Consider the following 27,855-nt stretch of genomic DNA (forward strand, 5'->3'; position numbering starts at 1 on the left):
AGTTTCGTTTTGGAAATAAGCAACAAGTGGCAACATGACACTTATGAAAAATTGTTTTTATATTTCGGCTGTCAAAAAAGATTTATTAGACTCTATATGTTAGACTATTTATTACGTTTTACGGAAAATAAAAAAATATTGGATTTTATTCAGACTTCATGTATTTGCTTCTACCCAAGTTGATTAGCTACTCTAATTAATTAATCTCATTAGATATATCCGTGTTCTGTTTCCATTATCAAAGTTTGACTTCAAAATGATCAGATAAGATGAGATTTTCCCATAGATACCATACTTCTTAAATTACCAGAGACAAATTTTGTTGTCTCTAGGATATCTGCTGTGATGGCTGCCGCTGAAGGAGGATTTTATTGTGGGACTAAATCATTTGCATGGCTTGCCGATCTTACGCGCTTGCCGCTTGATCAAGTATGATATTCCAGACGAAGTATAATTACTATAAGTTGCTTACATTTATATCTGTTTATGTTTTCATGCAAATGAATTGCGCCTTAAAAATGCGAGTACAGCTGCGATAACAACTAAATGATTTAGAATGTTTACATTTATCCTCTCCTCCTTATCCCACTATCTATCTCCCCTCTTTCTTCATGTATCATGGCACCCATTCATAAATTTCAAATCAGTGGATTACCATACTTACTAGATCTGAAAGTGAATCATTTCAGCTACTTATAAGACTGAAATATAGGACTTGTTAATTAGATCTCTGACTTAACACTTTAAAGCAGTTACAATTAAAAAAAAACAATGTACTACATTAGTTTTATGTGCTAATTTTCACAAGCTGCTTAAAGAATTGAGATGGGGAAAAAATATTAATTTAATTATCTTCCTTAATAATGCACTAATAGTTTTCAAATTATTATTTTGATCTGTAATTCAGTGCCATGCACATCCTTCTTCAAATTATTAAATGCCACAACTTTTTTTTAACAACATGCACTGAACTTATCATTCTTCGTTGTAAAAGATGCCGAAAGTGTTTTGTGTGACCAAAGTCACAGAGGCGAGCAATATTACCCACGCCACAGATACCAGTTTTATAGGGTGAGCCACACATAACAGAGGACAACATACAAAGAGAAACATTCATGCCTTGCTGAACGGTATTCGAACTTGCAGTCAGGCAAAAATTATAATTGAGAATTTTCTAAACTCAGAATACATATAATTTTTCCTGCTCAAATTGTTACTTTTTTTCGTGAAGCCACAATCACCCTTGAATTGGTTTATTTACCCTTAAGTAATTTTAGTATGATATGTGTTTTTAATTATTTTGTTAAATTTTTATTTTTAATGTATTGCCAAAAATGAAATAATTATTAAAAGTTGATTTTTGAAGTCTGAGCAAAATCATGTATTTCAATGTGGTATATTTGTTCTGTGTTTGTAAGTTTAAATATTTACAATGGTAAAAAAGTTTATATAATTATAATTTTTCGCAAGAAATATGGCGAGAATAATTTTTGCAAATTGACCGCAAAATCGTACATTGATGTAATGTTTTGGATATTTTTAAGAAATTAAGTTAATTTTCAATGGAAAAAAATAGCAGAATTTTGAAAAAAGAAAAAATACACTTTTTTTATTTACAATATGTTGAATAAATTGTGAAAAGGGTATGCATTTATAAAAATTAAGTATTTCTCATCAAGCTTTTAAATTTTGAATAAAATAACTGAATTTAAGAATAAAGGATTATCGTTCTCTGATTCTCAACTTTTTTAGAAGCCATATTTTTTCCCCCTATTATTTATCCGTACTTGCATACACTAAGAACGAATTCATAGTATTAACTATTTCATTCTTCACATTAAATAATTGTTAGTCTCCCTTTTTTGGTTAGAACCTATATTCATATTGCTTATAAACTTTGTTTAAGAAGATTGAAAATTCAAGGTTCCATTATCGAAAAATATTGGGAACTGCAGATTTAAATCAGGGGTCTGTTTAGAAGAAGTTTGAGTCCGTTAACAAACTCTTCACTAAATATCTCCATAAAAACGAACCCTTCACAAAATAATTTATCTTTTAATCAGACCCTTCACAATTTTGTTTATCTTCATTATTGTTTTGTTAATCGAATAAACCCTTCCTGGGGGGGGGGAGACGATTCAAAGCAAACTAAGTTTTCCAAGTAGGGCAATTCCATATAAACAGTGACATGACCATAAAAAAATTTTTTCAATTATTTCTTAATAAATTAAGTGGATAATTAATCTGAACTATTGTAGCAGTTGTGACAACAGNGAGTTACTGTGGAAGTACCCAGTAGCCCTAAGTTTAAAATCCAAATGTAGTATTCCAAGAAAATGTTTCTACTCTTACAAGCATTGTGTGCTAATTCTTATTGATATTAAATGATAATTTTGTTTTTTTTTGTAAATAATTGATTGATCAATTTATATTCATAAAATTAATTCATAGAATAATATTATGTAAATAAAAATTAATTTCTCACAATTTTTTAAATGAAATATTATAAATTTAAGATTTGTTTAAGTTTATTTAATGCGTAACACATAAAAATTAATACATAACTAAGTTGTGCTATTTAAAATATGTAAATTGAAATTATTACTGTAATTTTACTTTCATACACCGATCTAGATGGGACCAATAATCAAGTGTATATGCTACAGAAATAATTGTGCTCCGGAATAAATCCGGATTTTTCGGTAAACGCTATCCGGAAATCCAAGATCGAAAAGTTTCAAGAAATTATTGATCACATTTATGCATTAAAAAAAATTTATGTTTTATTTAGAAATATTAGAACTCGAATTTTTACTTGGCATCTTTCTCATTAGTAAATATTTTTTCTAGTAGAAAAATAAATGTTATTAGAGATAAAAGTAAACTTGTGCATAATTATTCATTTAAATTATGCTGCATATAATTTATTTAGAATTTCATGTTTTGAAAATATTAATGATTTAAATTTATAAAGACATTAATTTTTTGCAATACGTAATTAATGATTTTATTAGAGAAATTTTCAGGATTTTTGAGTTGGGCTCTCACTCACCCCTGATCAGGGTTCGCCAAGTGGGCCCACTTTGAAAAAACCCGCCCGGGTGTTATTGGGTGCCCATCTTGAAAAAACCCACTTAAAACGATGAGTGGTTTTTTTCATAAAAAATATAAATGTTTTGATTAATACTTATTGATGCACATTTAATTTTATATAATTTATTGTGCATCATAAATTTGTCAAATAGAGTTGCATGATTGATATGATTAAATTTTTTATATTTGAAAAGTAAAGGAAACTCGAATCTATAATTTTATAGTAATATTGAAAGATTTAAGTGGGTTTTTCAAAAAGTAATATTTTAATGAAATTGAATACAGTACAGAACCCGTTATCCGGAAATCAGAAAACCGGAACGAAATTCAATAAATTTTCTCGCCATTTTTTTAAAAAAAGTTTTTTTTCCTCATAAGATTTTACGATTTTTCTTTCTTTTTTTAACGATTTTACCTTACCATAGTTTGGAAATAATCATTAGTGTATTACTTCAGCTTTTTTTCTTATTTTTAAGATTATTTCCAAAAAAAATTTTTTTTTTCAGTTGGGTTTAACAATAAAAAAAACGGCTTTTTGTAGCGATTCAGAAAACCGGAAAAATCAGTTATCCGGAATAGCGATGGTCCCGACCGTTCCGGATAATCGGTTCCCTACTGTATTATCAAAATTTAAATAATATAGTCTGAAAAGAACAATTTTAAAATATATTCGCATGCTTTATATATTAATAAAAAGGTTATTATTATTAATTCCTACATTTAAAAAAATTGAAAAGAAAATTGAAAAAAAAAATTCCTTTATACTAAGTGATAAATTAACAAATTTAAACAGTTTTATTTTTCTAGCTTTAAATATATAAGTTAAAACTCTTCAAAATTATTTATCTAAATATGAAATCATTTTCCTAGAGTCATTTATTTGAAAAAAATTATTTACTGATTTAAATTTTATAATAGGAAATATGTGTATGTATATATATATATATCAGGGGTCTGCCCAGGCCTAATTTACTACCATTTAGCGGTACCTTCACAAATTCAACTTTACGAAAAACGATAGTTTCACGAAATACTTTTTCTTAAAATTTTATTTTTGTATCCCTTAAAAGAAGATAAATTAATATTTTTACCATATTTTTGTGTTGATTTTTCAATATAATTTTTAATTTTTCGCAAATTATGTCTAAATTTTCACAAAATAGGTACCTCTCAGAAAAACCTAGACAGACCGCTGCATATATATATATATATGTGTGTGTGTGTGCGTGTGTGTTTAATAAATATAGTAAATGTGTGTGAAAACAAAAAGATTAGTAAACTTGCTCCTTTTTTATTACTGCATTTATATTTTATAATGCTTAAGTTAAAAATTGTGAGGCGTTATGTACTTAGCAGTAGAGAAAATTGAAATATGTATTAGTGATAATGTGTTATTTAAACTTAATATAAAATACATATAACAAAATTAAGATAACTTTAGATTTACTTCTGTTTTTAAGCTTATACAACACTTTTTTATAAAAATATTTATGCACTAAAACTTAGTTTATGAACACGAAATGAAAAAAACCAATTTTCCCCCGGTTTTTTTTCAAATAAAACCCAATTTTCCCCTGGTTTTTTCAAACCCTGCCCCTAATGCTACACAGAAAATTTGAAATAATTTTTTTTTTTTATCTTTATTTTTTAGGTGAACTTCTTAGTCTGCCAATTTACTGCTCTGATCTTTGCCTTTATTTACCGAAGGGTATTTTCTCCTCAAAAAGTATCTACGGAAATTCGGCATGTTGTTGCTCTAGCTATAGGTGCTGGATTGGGCTATTTTTGTTTTGGATAGTAAGTATACTTTTACAATTTATAAATTTAGTTTTGCAGTTGACATGCTTTTTACTTAAAAGTAATCAAGTTCCTAACTTCATCTATTATGCGGTTATTAATATTCTATAGTTTAAATACTGTTATCATAGCTTATTGTTTTACAAAAAATAACTCTGAATTCATTATTGTGTACAGGGAACCTTGTACAATTGGAACCAATTAGTTCTATATTCATCTGATTTTGTTTGTATTAATACTTTATAAGAATGACCTGTAACAGAAATTTTCCTCGCTTAAAGATACAAGTGCAAAGCATATGTCAAGATTTGAGGCATCAAAGACTTAATCTTATCTGCAAAAGAGGGAATCCCAAATTTTGAGCCATCTATGATTTATACTCTTAAAGTTTTGATTTCGTTAATATTGAAGGTTTTATTCAGAATAATAATGAGAAAGTAATGTATATAAGTTATTAATGTTTAAAAAAGTAAATAAAAAGGCAATACAAGTGCTTTTGAAACTTATTAAATTTGTGTAATAAAGACTGAATAAAAGACTTGTTCTGCCAAAAGTAATTCATTTGAGATCTAATTGACAAATCAGGTCTTAGTCTTTACAAATATATGAAAATATTGAGCTGAAATAAGAAATTAAAAACGATTATAATATTTAAATTTTCAGTTTTTGGTTGGTAATGATTATAATTATAACCATTTTAATTTTTAAAAAAAATGTTAAGTGCTTAAGTTATAGCGTTATTTTTAAGCATTAATTAAGCATTACTAATATATTTTAACAAAACTTTGATTTGTATATCATATACTGCATATGTAAAAAAGTAAATAAATAAATGATAGTTTTTGCCTCCTCTGATTGAATAGTATTCTGTCATCAGAAGTTTGTTATGAACAAAAAAGAAATTGTCAAGGAAATAAAAATCAAAAATTAAACTTTTCTTAAGTTTATGGAGGAAAAAGTATCTTAAAAGATAAAATGCATTTAATATCTATCTATTACAATTTGCATATAGCTTGTATTTCCCTTTTGTTTTGAAATGAAAGTAAATAAAACTAATGATTTGTAATAATTTTTCAAGAAAAAAACTCAAATTATTTCAATTTTGTCCAATAAAAACATTCAGTGCTCGGATAGTAATTTTTATTTATTTATCGATTTATTTAGATAATAGATATTAAAAAGACCTGTTGTGATTAATTTTGTTTTTCTTGCAGTATGATCTCTCACTTAGTAGTACAGTCAACTTTCTGTTATTTAATTATGAATTATGTTAGTCCTCAACTGATGCATAGGTAAGATTTAATTTTTTTTCTTCATGTTTGAGAACTTTTTGTGAATTGCATTTGCCTTGTTGCTGCATTTTTTTTTTTATTTCAATATTATATATTGCATGATGATTATAGATCATGTTATTTATATGTGGTCATTTTAGAAGAAATATGGATACTTTACAAAAAAAAATGTATTGTTTAAATGGATCCTTCCCAAAATAGTTTATATTATAAATGGACTATTCACAATAACTGTTTCAATAATTAATGCATGGTGTGTAGCATTTTTAAAAATGCTTATTTTTGTTTTTAAAAGCCGTTAAAGGGGCTTTCTATCATTGAGTGTTTGTTAAAAATGCTTGGTTTTCTCTCCAAAATCATTTTTTTTTTCTTTACCATGTCAATTGTTGCCATGAAGTATGCATAAAGCATTGTTTTCTCACTGTTCCATTTAATATTTTCACAATTCATTCAACCACAATCAATTTCAGCATACAAATGGATTACTGTTGGATATGAATTATTTCAACGTCCACATGCACTAAACTGGATTCTTTGGGATAGAATCTTGCATTCTCATATGCAATTCTGCTGCATTTTTTGAAAGGTTTCCGATTTCAGGCTTCACTTCCCGCCCTCTGACATCAAACTGAAAATCTCTCGAAATTTTTCAAAACACAGACATCAACTAAATATTGCCAAACTTTTTTTCTGAAATGGCAAGGAAAATTTTATTTCTCTTGTTAATTCCTTTACTTGTGAAGCACCATTATCTTTGTGACTGGCAAGTTAATAATGTTTTTGCACTGTTGTATTTATAGATCAACACCACAATCATTGAACTTCACTTAGGTCTCGCTTACTAATAAAATACTTTCATATGAAAGCAGTCAACAATCACAGAGCTTTATAACCTCAAATTTTTTGTCTCCCTTCTAATAATTTTCTTATTTTGTGAAAATTTAGATGTACTTTTGAGAAAATTACAGTAGGATCCCGATTATCCAAGTTAATTTGAACCGCGACTAACTCGGATAACCCAAAAACCCGGTTAAGCCAAGGAGTATAAAAAAGAAAAGTAAAAAAGCATGTATAAATGTAATATACTTAACAAATACAAAATTTATACCAGTGCAAAAATTCGTATTATAATCAAAGAGTTTGTATTTAAAAAAATCCTTCATCATTTTTTGTTTTGCATTACTTTGGCTCTTTTCTGCAGCAATGTTTTGCCATTTTTTTGCAATAACAGGAAAGCTAGTGTCGCCTCTTCTTATTGTTCCATATATTCAATAACACTTTCGATAGCTTTTAGTCCATCTGTATGGCAGATTTTTATTTGTTGATTTTCATCGTCTCTGTCTTTATCATCTTTGCTAGATTCATTTTCATTATTGACGATAATGACAATCTTTTCATCCGGTCAAATTCTTGGATTTTGTTTTCTTGAGTGTTTGAAGGAAAATATTCAGAATCATTTCAGAGGTAGTATTAAAAATAAACTTGTGCAAAAAAAATCCTTGGAAACTTTTGATAGCTCGGTTAAAGCAGAAACTCGGATATTCAGGACTTTACTATATATTTAAAAAGCATCATAAAAATATGGTAAAGTAAGAAAATATTTTCAAAAATTGTCACTGCAAATAAATATCATTTAAGACTGGTAAATTTATATACATTTTCCCCTATATATTTAAAAACAATTTTGTTATTGTAAAATTTTGGGCTTAAAATTGTATCCATTCCAACGACCAGTTAAGCTTACCACATTGCACTATCTGACCAAACTAGTGCTACCTATTTGTAGAAAACAATTGGCAGGTAAGCTTCTTTTTCCCATAGATTACGATGAGAACGCGGAACATTGTACTAGAGCCTTTTCTTCCACCTCAATTAAGGAACGGAGCGGCTAGCTTTTTTTCTCCTGAGGCGTTTTGGGATCCAGGCATAGGGTGGAAAAGTGCTCTTCTAACAAACCGGGTGAAAAGCGATCTCTTCTACGTCACATAATAGTAATTCTTGGGAGGTTTCCATTACAAATCAAATTGGGCTGTTAACCCAAGATTTATCGTTTTTTACGGGGATTCAAAAACAAAATTTTAAGAGGCATGGAGAAGACTCTTAGAATTTGCTTTTTTAAAAGTATTTTGTGAAGGTACCGCTGAATGATAGGACATTTGTCCTGGACAGACCCCTGGATACCACTGCATTTTTGAAGGTGTTTCTGGTATAGTCTCTTTTAATGTCTTTTTCCAGAAAATGTTATTTTTAGCTTTAAAATTTTGCTTTAAGATATTTTTTTCAATTTTTTTCTTTTTAAAAAAATAACATTACAGCTTTATTTTTTATTTATTTATTTATAAAATATCTGTTAGTTTTTGTTTTCCAGTTGAGGAATTATATAATCAAGTTCCAAAATAAAAAGTAGTGACTCCTCCAGATTGTAAATATTAATTCATACATTTATTCCTGCATCTATTTTACACTTATTTCATCACTATCACTGACTTTTGTTTAACAAAAATTAATCAAAAGATGTTTCCTTCACTAAACTCTGGTATGTAATCATAGCTATCAACTATACTGGATTTTCCAGCCGACTACTGAATTTTGCCAGTTTCTCCTTGTGTACCGGTTTAATAAAAATAGTTTTTGTACATGTTAGAAAGTTTCGTAAAATTTTTAAGTTCTCTATATAAATCCCTTTTTAAGTAGAATTTTAGGGCAGATATGTGAATATTTAAATAAATATTACTAATATATAGTGAATCAAGCCTCATTCATAAATTTAGTTTAAAACTTTTCTTTTGTTCTATCTCCATTTTTAAATTAATTAAAAGTGTCTTTGAACTATCTTTGATGAATTGAATGCTTATTTGTATTCAAAGTTCTGAGTAAATGTAATATATAGCATCTCAAGTACATTTTATGTCAACCATAACTCAAAAATATTGCAGTCTTTCTATTTGGATGACTATAAAAATCCATGAAATTGCCTATATGTAAAATATTTAGTACATTATGCAACAATTATCATGAAATTTATATTATTTTGCAAAATCTACTGGATTTTTTTCCTATCCATGTTAGCAGCTATGTGTAATATTCTCTTCACATTAGTCAGAGTAAGAAATTTTGATAAATTCCACCAATGTGTTCTATTTCTATCTTTACAATTCATTGGTTTAGGCTGAAAATCCCTGACACAGTTACTAGCCTCTTTGAAAAAGTTTATATTATTATTGTCCAAAAGGTGTTTGATTCTAGAAATGCCTTTTTCCTACATGTAGTTTTAACAACAATCATATTCTATTTTATTTGCTCTGCTATAACACTGTAGTAGTGTTACATCCTATTTGTTGCCTCTTTTCCAACACTTTGTTATGATGTATGGTTTTCTATTAAAAACTTCCTTTCATTTTGAATAATATCACCTTTTTTTTTAGTTCTAGTTAGGAACATATCAATCTATCACCTGTCTTTTATTGTCTTTTAGTTGCTCGAGATCCAGTAAAATCTTTTTGAATGTGTTACATTTGAAATTCTGTGACGCAGGCTGAATAAAATCAGAAAGTAATCAGAATCACTATCTGCCCATCATCTTGAGGCTCGATTTGGTTATTCTAATTAGTTCCTGGAATATACCAAGTTTCTTTAACAAGTTAAGTTAAACAAGTTCAAGTTTAAGTTAGGCAAACAAGTATTATTAGCAGATGCCATAGTAATTACTATTCTTCCATTATCATTACATTGTGAGTGAAGACTGTGTTTCCTTATTACTTCTTCATAGGTTTCTTCTATTCCAATTTTTTGCTTTAAAATCTCCTTATATGATTAAACAGTCACTACTATTTTATGAATAAATGCCTGTAAATCTTTATAAAATTACCACTCTCTTTAGAATCTTACTAAGAAGAATGAACATTAATTAACGTAATAATGTGGAATTTTCCCCTAATTTTTACATTGCATATTTAGCCATTAGTGGGGCTGAAGCCAAGCATTGTTTTCAGCGCCTACGGGGAATCCTGTTGCTCCAAATGCCTCACCTTTACCGAGGTAAATGGGCTTGTGCATATCAAGGACCCAGTTAGCTATGCTGAGCAAGGTCACCCATGTGAGACAAGTCTCTGGTGAGCACCAGACTAAGAGTAACGCTGGTACTCCAGGTTGGGTTCAGGCTTGACTGATTTACCCCGTAAAAAACCCACTGTCAGGAATGCTGGACATAGAAATTCCGGTATGACTAAAGGTGACTACTGACCAGGGTAGGATTTTTGACATTCAAAACTAGTTTTTGACATTTGTCAAAGAATGTGTTAAGCTATCAAAATCCATTGAAAACCTAGGGCATGTTTCTTTTTTGGCATAGGAAACATTTTATTAGATACTAAATCATGCACAATGCTTGAATTATATACTTCTATAACTATGATTTATATTATATGTCACATAAAAAAATGCTGTCAAAATCATTGAAACTATTAATTGCTTTTTCTAATGGTTATCTTAATACTTTCAGACCCATATTATAACTATTCAGTTTATATTATAGGTTCTATGAGTTGTTGATCATTATCAATCAAAATATTGATTTTAATTCTTTTAAGTTACAATTCACACATATTTTTTTATTAAGTAAAATTAAAGTGTTTGCCAATAATTGTCTGATCTCATCATACAATTTTTTTCATTGATTCTTAATATTTGTCATTATGAATTATATTCAGCGGAGCAGGACATGTCTGGCCACTCAAACAAACCTTTGGAGGAAATTCAGGCAGCAGTTGGAAAATTTTTGTTTAAAAAAATTCCTACAAAATTTTGTTAACAATAGGTTGCTTTGCAAAACTTTTTCTTGTTAAAAAAAACATGTCAATTGATGTATTTATTAGTTTGAATTTATTAAATTAATAAGTGGGGCCTTTATTTTAATAAATTATTACTATTTCTATATATTTTGATTTATTTTATAACACATTCGCTCGTTTGTTCAAGAAATGTATCAAATCAAATGATCAGTTTTTTTCTTATATAAACTTAATTTTCTAAGAATATTTTGAAAAAGTTATTGTTCTGAAAAGAAGCTGAAATTTTGGGGAAATTTTTTGATCCAAAAAGAAACTTAGTTCATAGAAATTATTTGACTCTGAGAATTTTCTGTAATATTGCTTATATGTATGAATATTTCCAATGTTAGTGAACAAATATAAATTAGATTAATATATAATTTTTTCACTGATTTGTAAACTATTTATAAAAATTATAGATGTTTGTTTAAATAAGAGTTTTTCAATCAATCATTTCAAGGATTTAATTAAATTACGATTAATATTTAGTACAGTATTAGAATAAATTTCCTATTTCCCTTTTTTTTTATTATGTTATGATAGCTTTAGTACAGCTACTTTCTAAACTATGTAGCTCAACATCAATTGAAAGTATAAAGAATTGTTTCGAATTTCAGGCTTATTCAAATAAAATTAAATAAACTTAAAGTACAGAGAACTTAAAAAAAATAAAAATAATAATTCGTGTAATTGTATGCGTTTATTAAGCTGATTTTTTTCTTCATTTTTATTGATGATTATTTAATATTTTCTGCCCCAAACTTTGGATATTTGACAGTAATTATCAAAACAAAGAGAGAGTTAAATATCAAAATAATTCTGGAATATAAGGGATTAATCACTTGTAATTTTATTGGTATGTTTATTTATAAATACTTCCTATTTGTAATATCTAATAATTATCTTTTCACTAAAATTTTGGGTTTTCGACTCTTGTCAAAATCTATATCAAAAAGTGTTTTTTGACATGATGGATAAAACCTCGATTAAAACCGGATAAAGCTGTCAATTGTCAAAAACTTGACAACCCTGCTACTGACCTAGACCAAATGTAGGAAAATGACTTTTTAGAACAGTTTTATCTGTGGGAAAAATGATGGAGGTGGCTTTGATCATTAATCCTATTATGTTTTGGAATGTTTTTATTGTCAACAATGCAATAATTTTTAAACTCTTTTTAATATTTATTTTATCCCTTTGTTTTATTATCTTTCTTTACATGATAGAGTTCCATTCTTGTTAAACTAGGGTATTATTACTTAATTTATTTTACCAAAGAAATCCTTCAATTTTGAAAATGCTTTATATGGTTGTAAAAACTAACTGAATGTCTTAAATATTAATCTTAATTATTTCTTATTTGATCTAGTGTTTAATGGTACAAAGTTTAACCTTTGTTATAAATCAATAGTAAAAGTTTAAGAAATTTTAATTCTTTCTATAGAATAGTGCTATGTGCCTCTCTTGTCTATTTATCAGTCATGCACCTGATGCGCCTCACCTATGATTATGGTGGCTGGACAGTAGACGTTACTGGGTAAGGAAGTTTTTTATTTACTTCGTTAAAATGCAATTAATGCTATATATTTCTAACTTTCTCCAAACTTTACGTCGCACAACAAAATTTTTCGACTCGAACACACTGCCTGACACGATGCTGAGAAAAAGAAAATGTAAAGAATTTTATGTTTTTCGTGTGGACTGACATGAGATGTGCATCTTATATTTAAAATTTGAGAAAAATAAATTATTGAGTTGGTAAAAAAGTAATTTTGTATTTTTTTAGCACCAAATAAAACTCAATTATTTTTCTGTATGCCGTCAAATTATTTATTTAAAAGTTGGAAACCATACTTTCAATTTTAGTTCCATTTGTATTTTTTTTTTCAGGCCATTAATGATCAGTACACAAAAAGTGAGCAGCCTCGCTTTCAGTCTTCACGATGGCCTCACAGAGAGTGATGGAAACCTCTCTCCAGAACAGAAGAGACGTGCCGTCAGGTTTGCAGTTATTTACTCAAATATCTCTTTTCTTGAATTTTGAACTGTTTCTAATTTCTGAGCTATGCTTTACGATCTGTGTCCAGGATAAGAAGCTCACCAACGTTTTGTCATTTCAATCCAAATCATTTTCTCGGGCAACGATAGAAGATGTATATAAATAATAACGAACGATAAATTGTAGATAATATAATAATAAAATGAGACAATTATTATATTAGAAATAACTTTTTATCCTTAAAATGGAAGTGTGGAGCTTTATATATGCTCATCAAAGATTTATCTTTTCAAAATAAAATTAATAAATACAAATTTTTAATAATGAAGTAAAGTGTACAGTCTGCTAATAAAAAAACCCACCCTGAATAACTTTTGATCTAATGATCGAATCTTCACCTTCAAAGATTCAATCTTAATGGTTCGAGGTACTTACCTAAAATATGCTAATTCGACGATATTTTAAGTTACAAAATTGAATATAGAAATGTATTTTCTCTGAATAAACATAACTTTTTTTTTCGACAGATACGGATGTCTGACCCACGAAATGTAGGGGATAGTCGCAATCTGGAAAATATAATCCCAATAGTTTGGTCTGAAGAATGTTCCTAAGTTTGGACTTCCTATTGTTAATTGTATTTATTATTATTATTTATTTATTTTTGCTTATTTCGCCATATCGCGAGAACTTTTTAAGGGAATTTAAAAAATTTTGCATGCAATTATAACATTTGTTTATCCAAAGCTAATTCCATGCAAAAAAAAAAAAAATATTAGTAAATATGTACTATTTTTTATCATTTTATTTGATAAGAGTCTAAAAACTTTAGTAAAGTATGTAAATTTTTACATAATTATAAAGTATATAATTTTACAAGGCAAAGTACAAAATTTGAGCGAAATTGGTTGAATAGTTCCTGAGAAATTGAATTTTAAATATACCGCTTTTTTAAAATTCGTTTCCTAAGGAACTATTCAACCAATTTTGATCAAATTTTGCATTTTGTGATGTGAAATTGAGATACTTTAAAAAAGTGGGAAAAATTTTATACCTTACAAATAAAAAAAAATTTTTACCCTTACTAAATAAAATAATAAATATTTACTAAAATTTATTTCTTCATGGATTTATCATCAGATAAATGAATTTTATAACTGTGTGCAAGAATTTTGAATTCGCTTGAAAAGTTCTCCACTGATAGCGAAGTATGCAAAAAGTAAAATTAACATTAAAGAGTCCAAGCTTTGGATCACTTTCTGACCAAACTATTGAGCTCCTATTTCCCAGATTGCGTCTACCCCTATATTTTGAGGGTCAGGTATCCAAATCAGTTGGAAAAAAAGTATGTTTATTTAGAAAAAGTACACTTTTGTATCTGATTTTGTAACTCAAAATATCATCTGTAATATCATTTATTACAGATGATTATCTCAAAATATCATTTATTAATTAGCTTATTTTCAGTCACCCCCTCAAACTATTAAGATTCAGCCGTAGAACATGAAGATCCAATAATTAGATCAAAAGCTATTCAGAGTAATCCTTTTCTTCTTCTTTTTTGTGCATTGCACAACTGAAAGGAATCCGAACTCGGCATATCATCATGGTTAAGCAAAGGTTCCATAATTTGCCTAGTAATTGGTTTTAAATGTTATAATTCTGTTTTAATTGACGCTTTAGAAATTTTAAAATTTGCTGTCCAAGAGGTATTAAAAACGACTATTCTAAGTTAAAACTAACTTTAAGCAAACTTTTAAGGTTTTTCTAATTTCACATAAAAGATATTCTATATTGATAAATTGATCACAGCTCTAGTGTGTTCTAACCCTAACAAGACAACATTCCCAAGTTAAAGTTTTGAAATTCAATAAAAATTTTACAAATATTAGAAGAACTGATTTAAAATTCATAGCCGGAAAATTAGTTGCTTAATTACAATGGTAAAACTACAACAAAAATTAATAAAAATGGACATTTTTAACGCCAAATGCAACCTTGCATGTCGAGAAAACCTTGAAAAACCAAAACTTCTGAAATAATTATTTTATCACATCATTTTAAATTTGTTGGAGAGTGATTTTGCATTCTAAAATATACATTTAATGTTCCATAGCACTTTTTCTACTACAATTTATAAAAAGTATAAGCAAAAGACTATAGTTTTCTGCCATTTTGTTTGACCCATTTTAAAAAAACTTGTATACATTTTTTTAAGTTAATCACGCATGGTATTATTTCTTTCATATCAGTTACACAGACTAACAAGGCGCTTTTTTTTCATTTTTATGTTAAAAAATATTGCATGTGGAATTGTTTATCTTTTTAAAAACTCTTTTTAAAAAAAAATAATAAATCTTTGTGAACATTTAAAATAGTAATGTCGCTGCATGTTAATATTGTGAATGTTGTATCATGACTTTTCTATTCAAGATTTTACGGAAACTGAAATAAGTTTTAAAGAATAAAACACTGAACCATTTTATGAAAACTGAATCTATTTGCGAAACGCTGAACAATGATTTAGAAAACATTTTGGATTTCGATAATAGAATAGAAATTTGATGAAATATTCGTAGGTGGGGAGGAGGAGGAGGAAACTGAAGAAATGTTTAATATTTCATTTGAAACAAAAGAGGAGATTGTTGGACACTAGCACAACAGTAAAAAAATAATAAATAATAAGCATTGCACACTACAGGCTGTTCAAAACAGTAATTCTAGGAAAAAAATGCATAAATTATGTGACATTTAAAAATATATTTTTATAAGGTTTGTGGATGCAAGGTGCGAAGCATTTAAACGTGTATGAATCACACTTTAAAAATTGTACTTTTAAAAAGTGCTCTCAATACAAATACCAGTAAAAAGTAATCTGGAATTAATAGTAAAGATCCGTGTTTGCTCAGGAAATAGAGCTTTTGTCTTCCAATGCGGTGGACCGGGTTCGAATCCCAGCAATGGCTCGTTGATAGGAATTCCACTCCCGGCTCGCGTCTACCACAATAGACTGATCATGAGTTAGAGTCTCCTTGCCATTAGGCTAAGCATGGGGGGGTTTTGTGGTTTACCACTCCATGTGAAACAAATGCAGGTTAGTTCTGTGGTGTACACAACATACTAGGTTCAAGTACCAAAGTTAGTGATCTGACAAACCTGTAAACTTCATTGTGTCATCAATGTATTTTTTTAATCTTCTTCCTGAAGTATAACGAACTGAACTGAATTTCAAATGAATGGAATGTATACGATTGACCTACCTAAAAATGCAGAAGTTAATACACGCAACCTATCTCACCAAAGTTCCCTCAAAAAGTCCTTCACGATATTAGGCTCTAAATTAAAAGGCTACGGCATTGAACATTAGTAGTCGTTAACCTTAGATTGGGCCGGCTGCGCAAGGAGGGTTATAAAGCTGTCTAAAAAAACCATGTTATGAAAAATGTCCAAGTATTTATAATTGTATGATTTTGGTAAGCCTAACCCAATATTCAGTATTATTTTACTCTCTTCTTAATGCAATTTAGCTGCTAATTTTTTGGATATGGTTAATCTATAAGTTTTAATATCTGTAAAAATGTCACTGAATTCTGTGAGTTTAGTTAGGGAATGTTTCCTTGTGGGAAAAAGATTTTATTGTAGAAAAGATTTGATAGAATATAAATAATTTGGCATGATAGCAACTGCATTGGAATTTTTTTTAATTTCATGATCAGCTTCCTGAAATGTCACCATTTCATCCCTCACTGTTGAACTATTGTAAACAAAAGAAATATGGAGCATTTCTGAATTAAACAGAATTTTTTGAGAATATTTTCTCTGAAGCTAATTTGGTTTCATTTTTTTTCCCTACATAAACAAGTCAGAAAGATAGATGTTAATTGACCTTGAGATGCTTATTGGTGCCAAAATGAAAGCCTTTTTAAAATTACTGTTATAACTAAAAACCTTCTAACTTCTTTTGTTAACTTATAATTTATACAAATTTTGATTGGTTAGAAGTAGTTCGGATAGATCCACTTTTTTTTGTTTTATAATTATTTTTTTATAAATATTTTTTACTGTGCAAAAGGTGATAATTCAAATCTTTTGTGAATTGCCATGTTTGAATGTTAATATAATGAATGTGCCAACAAAAGTTGCTGCTATGTTTCAGGCATGTGCCAACAGTACTTGAGTATTACAGTTACATCTTCCATTTTCAAGCCCTCATGTGTGGTCCACTCATCTTTTATAATGACTACCTTGACTTTGTAGAAGGAAAAACGTGTGTCAAAAACACTAGTCCAAATGTGAGTACCAGACATCCTCCTATTATAATAGCAGCCAACTGTAATAGATTTTCCAGTGGACTACTGGATTTTGCCAGTTACACCTGGTCTACTGGTTTAGTAAAAATTCGCTAGGTTTTTGTACATTTTAAAAAAATCCCTATTGAAATAAAAATTTTGTGCAGATTATTGCTTTCTCGAATATTTAAATAAGTGTTAATAGTACATAAAAAGGCAAGTTTCATTTTTACAAATCAGTTAATTATTTTTGATGAATTAAATACGTATTACTATTCAAAATTACAAGTAAACTTAATACATAACATTTCAAGTGCATTCAATGTCAATGATAACTGGAAAATATTGCAGTTTTTTTATTTTGATGATTATAAAAAAAAAACTAAAATTCCCTAGGTATAAAATATTTAGAACAATTTTTAGTACTTATCGAGAAATTTATATTTTGTAAAATCTACTGGATTTTTCCCTATCCATGTTGGCAGCTATGTATTATGTTCCCTCAACACTCACTTATTTTAATTGTTCTAATGATTGTTCCTCCCTAGATGATTGTGCTACGCAAAGTGCTGGTGAGCATTTTCTGTGCCCTCTTTTTAGTCACCATTGTACCATTCTTCCCTATCACTTATTTACAAGGTATGTTGAAGAAACTATTATTCTTTGGAAACGATAATTCAAATTAAATCTTAGAAGTTCCTTTATAAGAAAGTACAGTACTTTGGCATTATCCTGCCAACGCTCTTGAAATTGCACAAATCCTTTGACGCCATCATAATGAAAAGCAATTTCTCAAATAAATATTCTAAACCCTTTAAATTTATCAAATAATAGTAAAATAATAATAACAAAAAAAATGTAGGTGTAAAAATACTTTTTAAAAAATTATATAATAAAAAAAATAAAAACAGAATAAAAACCTCTATTTTTTTATAATTACACATTAAATAATTCTTGAATCTAACCATATATATTAAAATAAATAATTTTGGCTGCCAAGAGAAAATTGCTGTAATAATCTGTTTGAAATATGCTTTTTTCCCTCTAAATTAGCTAGAGTAATGAAATTTTGTTNTAATAAAAAAAATAAAAACAGAATAAAAACCCCTATTTTTTTATAATTACACATTAAATAATTTTGGCTGCCAAGAGAAAATTGCTGTAATAATCTGTTTGAAATATGCTTTTTTCCCTCTAAATTAGCTAGAGTAATGAAATTTTGTTGTTTGCAACTAATCACCAAAAAAAAAAATTTCTACTCCTTGAACAATTCTAAAAAAGTAACTAAAAAACAAAGGATCTGAGAGACAAGAAATAAAAAAGCAAAGAGATCTCATATTTCACCCTTCCAACTAGCTGGTCTAAAACTTAATCTTTTCTCCTTATAGAAAGGCAAAAATATATAAAAACCTATGCTTAAATCTGAGATGTGAGCAAAATTTTTAGTGGTTCAAATGCAGGATGATAAAAAAGCAAGCAATAAGATATAATTTTTTTAATAATGTATAATTTTTAGTTCAGTACCTTTATCTAAGTGTTACTTTTATTTATTTAATAGTCAGAGATGATTGTGCTCCAGAAAAAATCTGGATTTCCGGATATTTTGCAAATCGGGATCTGGAAAACTAAGGTTCAGAAGTTTCAAGAAATCATTGATCACTTTTATGATGAAAAATTCTTGTTTATTATATTTAAAAATATTAGAACTAGAATTTATACTTGGCATCTCTTTCATTTAAATTATGCTGCATATTATTTATTTATAATTTCATGTTTTGAAAATATTAATGATTTAAATTCATTAAGACATTAATTTTTTGAAATGCGTCATTAATGATTTTACTCAAAAATTTTCAGGATTTTTGAGTTGGGCCCACAATCACCCCTGAATTGTTCACTCGTGCGTAATTTTATTAATATTCTATACCTACGTATTCTTCAATACTGTGTATATTTCTGTACTGTTATACTTTTGATTACTGATAGCAAGTTAGGAAAGTTAGCACGTCATGAAAAAGACTTAAATGCGGGGGGGGGGGACAAGTATTTTTAAAGAAGGTTGTTGTTTTTTTTTTTTTCATTAAAATATGCTTAGATAGTCTATTTACATCGCACATACTTTAGTCCCTTTTTTCATTCTAGATCCAAAGTTCCTAAATTTCACTCCATGGTACTCCAAATTGATGTACCTCATTTTGTCAACTTCAGTAGTGAGATCTAAGTATTATCATGCATGGCTTTTTGGTAAGGAACATTACTCTTGAACTTACTTAATCAAAGAACCTTTTGCTGAATTATTTTCTTATTTAGGTGAAGCTGTATGCAATGCCTCTGGTATGGGTTTTAATGGTTACACAGCAGACGGTCATTCCAAGTGGGATCTTATGTCAAATGTTGACATAATAAGATTTGAGGTACATCATATTCTTTTTCCATTCTCTCAGTTGTTATTTAAGAAAAATGTTAAATGCATACATATATATATATATGCGTGTGTGTGTTATATATGTGTGCGTGTATATATATACACAAATAATAAAATAATATAAAATAGAATTTATGGGGAAAAGCAAAAGTCTTCCTCAGGACACGTCTGTTGTTATAATTTATTGCGATATTTCTGAATAAAGAATAATTATCCTAAGATAAAAATTATTCTTTGTAATGTGTCGATATCACTAAAAAATTCAGTTGAAAAAGAGAATGAAATAAAAGAAAGCAGAAACCAAACTTACCGCCGTGTAGCAAAATAAAATGTGCTTCAAAAGTAAAATACAAATTTGACAGTTAACAAATTTCGCGAAGAAGAAAAATATTTAAAGTTGTGCTTATAGCTTGAATCGTACAAAATAAAATTAAAAAACATATTTGGTCGAAGAAAATTAATATGTGTATCTATATATATATATATATATATAGCATTGGGTATATTAATACAATATTTGAAAGCACACTTTCTTGTGGTTATAACAATGTGTACTGAAGACAAGGTTATATCTTTTCCTTATTTTATTTTCTGTTTTAGTTTTTTTTTTTTTTTAATTTTAAATATTTTATTTATTAAGAATTTGTCTTCTCTTTAAAAAATTAGTGTATTTTTAACTTATATTTTGGTTTCTATGTACTTCCAGCTTATGCGTAGTTAATAAAACTTATTGTTTTCTTTTTTAGTCTTTATTGTGTTATGTAATTGTTTAAAACAATTATAAAAAAAATTCACATGTTAAAACAAAAAGTTAGCTTACCTTTTTATTTACTAAAACATTTGTGAAATGAAGTGATTTTAAGTGAAATTGAAACATCATTAAATTTTTAAAAAAATGACTCTCATGTAATGTTTTTAGTACTGCAATATGCAGTTTAATCATTGTATATATTGTAGTTAACTAGAGACAGATTTTGTTTTTTTAGCTCTCTTTGAATTTTCGTGAAACCCTTGAGACGTGGAATAAATCTACTCAAATGTGGTTGAGATACATTGCATATGATCGTGCCCCTTCACACAAAACAGTCTGGACTTACCTCCTCTCAGCATTGTGGCATGGATTCTATCCAGGATACTATATCACCTTTCTTGGTGGAGCAATCTTCACTCTTGCTGCAAGATCTGTAAGTATCCTTTTTAAATTACAACTTTTTCTTTTCAAAAAAAAATTATTAATTGCATTATTATTATTTTGCATTATATTTCGAATATTTAAAGAAATAAAACAATGAAGTAGAACAGGAAATGTCCGGGAACTTAATTGAAATACCTAAAAAGTTAGGAAAATGAATAAATTTATGTTTGAAGCTTGTTAAAGTCCAATATTTTCCTTAAATTATTGACTTTGTAATGAATTGTAAAAAAGTAGATAATTTTCTACTCTAATCGCATATATTAGTGCTTTTATAATGTATTTTAATTTGAAGAATTAAGCATTACTAAAAAAATTAATAATAAAATATGGATCACCAGTCATTAAAAACAGAAAAATTCAATACAGTCAGTCTACAGGAATTTCTTTTTCTGAGTATTTATCGTCCCACATGGTAACAGTTGTTAGACAAGTACAGAAGATTGCTAGACATAGATGTTACAGTTAATATTGGCTTTGTAATGAATTGTAAAAAAGTAGATAATTTTCTACTCTAATCGCACATATTAGTGCATTTATAATGTATTTTAATTTGAAGAATTAAGCATTACTAAAAAAATTAATAATAAAATATGGATCACCTGTCATTAAAAACAGAAAAATTCAATACAGTCAGTCTACAGGAATTTCTTTTTCTGAGTATTTATCGTCCCACATGGTAACAGTTGTTAGACAAGTACAGAAGATTGCTAGACATAGATGTTACAGTTAATATTGGCTTTGTAATGAAGTGTAAAAAAGTAGATAATTTTCTACTCTAATCGCACATATTAGTGCTTTTATAATGTATTTTAATTTGAAGAATAAAGCATTACTAAAAAAATTAATAATAAAATATGGATCACCAGTCATTAAAAACAGAAAAATTCAATACAGTCAGTCTACAGGAATTTCTTTTTCTGAGTATTTATCGTCCCACATGGTAACAGTTGTTAGACAAGTACAGAAGATTGCTAGACATAGATGTTACAGTAAATAGCCAAAATCCATTAATACTCACAGATTTCTTGTAAAAGCATCTGCTATTGTAACTACAGATTTCGAGAAAAAACAAGAATTTTATTTTCCAAGTTAGAATGCAATTTTCCCGTGCCCTGTATCAGCTTTGGAAATTTCTCCTGCATCCTTCAGAGCATGTATTTTCAAGTTTTATGGCAATATTGCCCATGAACAATGGGGCACCTCGGACAATCAGAGACAAGCTAAATTGTGACTGCCATAGCTTCTTAAGCTTAACAGGACCAGTGTGAGGAAGAACTCTCACTGGACACCTTTATACTTTCAAGAGACATAATGGGTATTGAATCTGATTCTCTTTGTCATCTTGAGGAGGAGACTTTGTGATTGTGAGATCTATTCTGCTCAAAGATTTGAGCATTTAGGGCAACACTGCATTAAGACCAGAGAATTACAAGATATTTCTGTCAGTTAAACTTTGTTTCAGCTATAAAGTTTTTCCGCTAGTCATGATTTAGTGTCTGTTCGATGTGCCCTGCTCTTCAGAGCTGCCCAACCTCTAACCGAGTTTAACTTTCAGTTAAAATTTGTTCTTGCTACAGGTTTTAAGAGCTCATCTGGCATTAGCTAGTAACCCACATTAATAATCAATGAATGATAAAATCTATAAATCAACTAATTAGAAAATCAATTAATTAAAAAATCGAAATGGGAACCAATCTAACCAATTAGCAAACTCATGAATAAGTAAAAGGAAGAATCAGCAAATAAATTCAGCTATGCTATGAAAGATTAGAGAAATCAGTGAATCACTGTTACAACAAATTAACTAATCACTAATTCTTAGACCTGCTGATTCATTAATTTGCTAATCTGTTAATACAATGACTTGTTTTTTGTTTTTAAATTTTATTGATGTTCTGATTCAATGTTTCAATGATTTGTTCTTTCTTTTATTAATCAGCCTGCTAATTTACTTTTAGTGGTTTTTTAGTCCATCTTGTTCTCTTGTTCATTTATTTATCCATTCACTTGTGTATTTACATAAATTTTTCTTTTGTTTGTTGATACATTAATTTGATGCTTCACTGATTCATCAGTTTGCTGGCCGGAATTAATGATTTACCTGCTGATTCACTTTTTTAAGTGAAATTCTGATCCGTTTATTGATTTACTCATTCATTAATTAACTCAATATTCAATGTGATTATTCATTAAATTACTAATTCATTGATTTGCTAATTAATTTATGAATTTGCTTATTTCTTTATTCTCTACATGGAAAACATTTTTCTTACATAATTTGGCTACTTACTGATATATAGTGAAAACGTGCTTTCACTAAGCGTTCAGTAAAAATCAGGAATGAAATTTTGCTTTGGATCTTAAAAAGATAATAATCTCTACGAGTTTAATATTCTCTTATAATAGATTTTTTTTGTTCTTATATTTTTTATGAATTCTTTTAATACTTAATTTTTGTTTTGTGTACTAATATTAAACAGGAAATTAAAAAATATGTTTTTCAATTATATTTTGTTTAAAAAAATTTAGTTTTATATTTTCTACAATAAGTACTAGAGGTATTCTTAAATGTTTGAGATACTCACAATACCTGTTTGCACCCACTACAATTGTTATGGCATCAAAGGTTTTTATACTTCAAAAAATATGTATTGTAATGTAAAATATGTACTTCTTACTTGTATATATGTGAAATATGTACTTCAAGAAATATGTAAAATATGTGGCTACGAGCTACACCGTTCAAATTAGCCTTGTTCTTTTTTCTTTTTAGTTTTTTGCAAGTCATGTTACTCCATTTAGGAAAATTCTTGACACATGTAGAGCAATACAAAAATCTCCCCAAAGGGCTTTATGTTCTTCAAAATCTTCCTGTTTAAAAAAAATTATTTATTACAAATTGAAAAATCATATGAATTTATTTCCTTGCTTGTTTCAGAACTTTTTTAAATTATGATAAAAACATAAACACCAAATGAATGCGTATAATAATGAAGAAATTTTCAGGCACAATTTAGTGAAGGAAAATTCAGAAATGTAAGACCGTGTATCAATATTGATTTTTTTTTTCAGATACGAAGGAGTGTTCGGCCATTATTCCAAAGCAAACGATCCCTGTCTAGGCTATATGATGTCATAACCTGCGTTACAACCAGAATTGCCCTGGCCTACATTGTCTTTCCCTTCATTCTTCTGGAATATCATGCATCCCTTGCAGTCTACAAGTAAGTCCTGCTTTCAGAAAGGCCACTTTTTTACGGAATTTTACATTTTTAATTAATTAGTATTAACTAGTTAATAATAATTAGTTAATTAAACTAAACCCTGAGTAAATTTAAGTTAAATTTAAAGTAACTCGAGGACAATCCAGAGATTATATAAAAAACAGTTTAAGTATCTAATCCAATGTTTCCTGCCTGATGTTTCGTTTCTGATTTTTTCTGATTCTTAAATAATATTATGTAAAAATTTTAAAAAAACTTAAACTTTCTTGTCATAAAATTTTAAACGGATTAATTGGATGCCATATACTTATTTACTATTTTTAGAAAATGAAATCAAATCTTATATGAAGATAAATTGTTTCAAAAATTTAAATTGTTCCCTTTGCCCTGTTTATTTAAAATGATTTTAATCCAATTTGCAATTCATTATACACTAAAATTTTATTATGACTCACAGGCTAATTTTTTGAATTGTCTAATTGCTACTAAAATTAGTGAAACTCTTTTAATTAAAAATATTAAAGCAAATTTCAATTGAGATTCTGTTAAGTCACGGCTTTTGAAACAACTAACGAAATAATTTTATAATTCAAAGTGAATTAACCTAAAATGTTTATAAAATAAGCTATATTTTATTTAATGTAATAACTATTTTAAGCTATAATTTTCATTATAGTTTAATTCGTAATTTTGAAAGTTTTAATTTTTGTTACTAGCTCTTATTCTGAGTGGTATGTCTGCTCTTTTATTTTTAATACCTCCCTCAACCTGATTACTGCAACCCCTTAATTTTTGGGATCTTGAATTTCTGAAAGTGTTCTTCTATGAAAAAGTGTTTTCTGTGATAGTTTCCAAAAGCTGAATGAAGTATTTTTTTTATATTTTCAGAAGTATGGTTTGAAAATATGTTTATTGGGTGTTAATCTTTCAAATATGGGATTTTTTATTTGTCTTTAGCAAATCAGATATTATTTTGGTAGATTATAACATTTTAATAAGATGAATGGTTTATACCAAGAAAATTTTATTTCTTAAAATTTCATGTAAAGTGTAATGTAGTTACTATTACTTATGTTTGCATGGATGCAACTCGTCAGTCCTGGGAACTGAAATCAGTCTTGAGAGAAAATCAGTAGATTAGGTTTTCTAAATTAATATCTCTTTTCCATTTGTTTTTTTATGCTAAAATTTCTGTTTTTCATTAAAAATGTGAAAAATATTTTTATGTTCAATAAAATAAATATTACATTTTAATGTAAACATTGTTAATTTTTGTAATTGTTGCCAAATGATCAGGTAATGATGTAACTCAGCAATTAAAGAATGAGATTGCCTGCTTCAACGTCTTCTTGCTTAGACAAAATTTGTACGTTAGTATCTAAATTTGCTTGTTTTTTCCCCACTCCCTCTCAAATAACAGTGTAGGATGCTCATTAGCAACAATGCTGTAAGCAACGCACCTCACATTGTGATGTAGAAACTTTTAATGATGATAATTTTAAAAAAATTTAAAATCCATAAGCGGCAACACTGATTTTTTTTAATGAAGTATTACCGTATGCTGCAACAGTTGTATTTTATGAAATGTCTATTCTTCTGAAGTATAAACAGGCAAGAATGTGACTATCACATTGTAACTAACCCTCTTTTGTTTTAACATTGCTTGAATATGCATTAAAATTTTAAAGATATTATAAATTTGGCCCTACCATCTGTCCCCAAGTGTTTTTTTTTTTTTTTTTCTCATTAGACTTTAAGATTTAAATATGTACAATTTCTTCTCTTTTTTTCTTTTTTATATAGAATTTGCCATGAAACAAAGTAAGTAAAAAACTGATTGACAAAACTTCATTCCGCGTCAAATAGGATATTAATATACTTCCAGTATTAAAGACAACTGCCTCTGATTTGATGGCATAAAAGCATTCGATGTGGGAGAAATATATAAAAAGTTCTTATCACTCTAATCCCTCTTCATTATTATATCATATTCTAATGTTTTTCACGAGAATCCTCATAATTTGCTTTGACTTAGGTAATGATTTTCCAAATTTAGACTATTTTNTTTTTTTTTTTTTTTTTTTTTTTTTTTTTTTTTTTTTTTTTTTTTTTTTTTTTTTTTGTAAAAAAAAAAAAAGGAAAGAAAGAGACCAAGAAAGACATGACCTTTGAAAAATAAAATTTGAGTTTTTTTTTTAATGTTTCTTTTATCACTTAAATGCCGAAACTACTAAAACTATTACCGATTGTATATCTGCGAATCCATGTTGGTATTATACAAATTGCTCTCATTACAATACAATACAATCAGCATCCTTAAATTGTTCTTAAGTTTGGAGGCAATTTTGTTCTTAATTTTCTAGCCCTGAACGGAACCAGTGTATTAAAAATAATACCTGTTTGTGTTTTTGTGGAAAAAGGGATTTGCAATAAATTTTGCATTAAGATCTGTGATACCTTTGCCCAGCCTCAATACTTCTCAAGGCCAAATACAGTACACTCTCGATATCTCAAAGTCGAAGGGACGCTAAAAAAAATATTGATATAGCGTGCGTTCGAGATAACAAGTTCAGTACTGAATATGTTTTAAAAAGTAGAAAAGTATTACTCTAAAAAGTGAAGTCATGAAACATAAGAATAACTACTGATAAATATGAATGTAATGATAGTTGACTATAAGACAAAATTAATTATGTGTTAAATATGAAAGAATTGGTTTACAATAAACTTGTTGTGATTTTTCTGTAAAAAAATTTGATTTCCATTTCGAAAAATGTGACATAGCAGGGTTTTGAGAAGAAACCCTTCGACATAGGAATTCAAGTTAACATTGGGTGTAGATATAATGCCAATACCGAAAATAATTTTGTCGACTCAACCAGTTTTTCGAGATATCGAGAGTATACTATATTTCCTTTATCTGAAGTAGGTCTGATCCCAATAACATTGAATAATCGAGATTCCTACTATTTTATGGCAATAATCCATGTAAATGTTCTTACTGATTTTCAGGAAATTCTATTTTTCGGGCCACCTCTTAGCTCTGACCGGCATCTTCATCCTTCCTCACCTCATCTCCCCCATCAGATCAAGTCTTCTCAGCAGTCGCAAGACCATCCACAATAAATAAATCTTCCCCATAAAATATACTTATTTTTATGACATTCCCTTTTTACACGCTCTTTTTTGACGGAATTGTATGTGTGCCCTCAATTATATTTTAGAAGTCCCTCATTTGATAATGAACACATTTTTTGAAAACCAAAATTTAATGTCAAGTGTCATTTTTTAAATGCTGTTGGAGCACATGAAGCAGTATGATAGATATTTTTGCTCTTTTCTAGCTTTTAACTCCATATTTTATTTTACTTTATCAAGATTTGAACAGCTTTTGGAGTGCTACTCACCAAATTCATATTTTAAGTGTGAAAAGTTCTTAAGTCTTGCTATTTATTTTTTTCTTTGTGCATTATTTTTTTAATTTTAAATCCAAATATATCAAACAAATTAAATATAAACTTCAAATATTATTTTTTAATTTTACTCAAAACTGCATCTTTATATGGGACAATTAACCTCAAGTATGAAAGTTCTTTCCTCATATAAAGTTATGTTTTTGTAAATAATATGCATTTTTTTTCGGTCATTTATGACAGTTTCTGACTCTATGCTGATGTTGAAAATACAAGTAATGTCAATAAGAAAAAGAAAA

At 28.1% G+C, this 27,855-nt stretch overlaps 1 protein-coding gene across 2 annotated transcripts; it reads left to right on the top strand.

Moving 5' to 3' along the window:
- LOC107447564 (lysophospholipid acyltransferase 6) lies at positions 1 to 27,855 on the top strand. 2 transcript variants are annotated; one of them, XM_016062498.4, is made up of 12 exons: positions 1 to 429; positions 4,745 to 4,890; positions 6,105 to 6,182; positions 12,456 to 12,548; positions 12,902 to 13,012; positions 17,167 to 17,302; positions 17,848 to 17,938; positions 19,442 to 19,543; positions 19,610 to 19,713; positions 20,711 to 20,908; positions 23,992 to 24,143; positions 27,156 to 27,855. In XM_016062498.4, exons 1-12 carry the CDS (start codon positions 346 to 348, stop codon positions 27,271 to 27,273), a joined length of 1,413 nt encoding a protein of 470 aa, XP_015917984.1. In that variant the 5' UTR covers positions 1 to 345; the 3' UTR covers positions 27,274 to 27,855. The 2 variants fall into 2 exon arrangements, with proteins under 2 accessions (XP_015917984.1, XP_042905740.1); XM_043049806.2 differs by having other exon boundaries at positions 25 to 448.

Source organism: Parasteatoda tepidariorum, chromosome 6 (genome assembly GCF_043381705.1).
Source record: "Parasteatoda tepidariorum isolate YZ-2023 chromosome 6, CAS_Ptep_4.0, whole genome shotgun sequence".
Classification (NCBI taxonomy): Eukaryota; Metazoa; Arthropoda; class Arachnida; order Araneae; family Theridiidae; genus Parasteatoda; species Parasteatoda tepidariorum.

Bases quoted from the DNA above. Each gene is read 5' to 3' on its own strand.
- LOC107447564 (XM_016062498.4), top strand. From the start codon at position 346: ATGGCTGCCGCTGAAGGAGGATTTTATTGTGGGACTAAATCATTTGCA. The intron at 17,939-19,441 runs GTATGTTGAAGA...TTTTCATTCTAG, and splicing joins CCCTATCACTTATTTACAAG to ATCCAAAGTTCCTAAATTTC. The intron at 24,144-27,155 runs GTAAGTCCTGCT...ACTGATTTTCAG, and splicing joins GCATCCCTTGCAGTCTACAA to GAAATTCTATTTTTCGGGCC.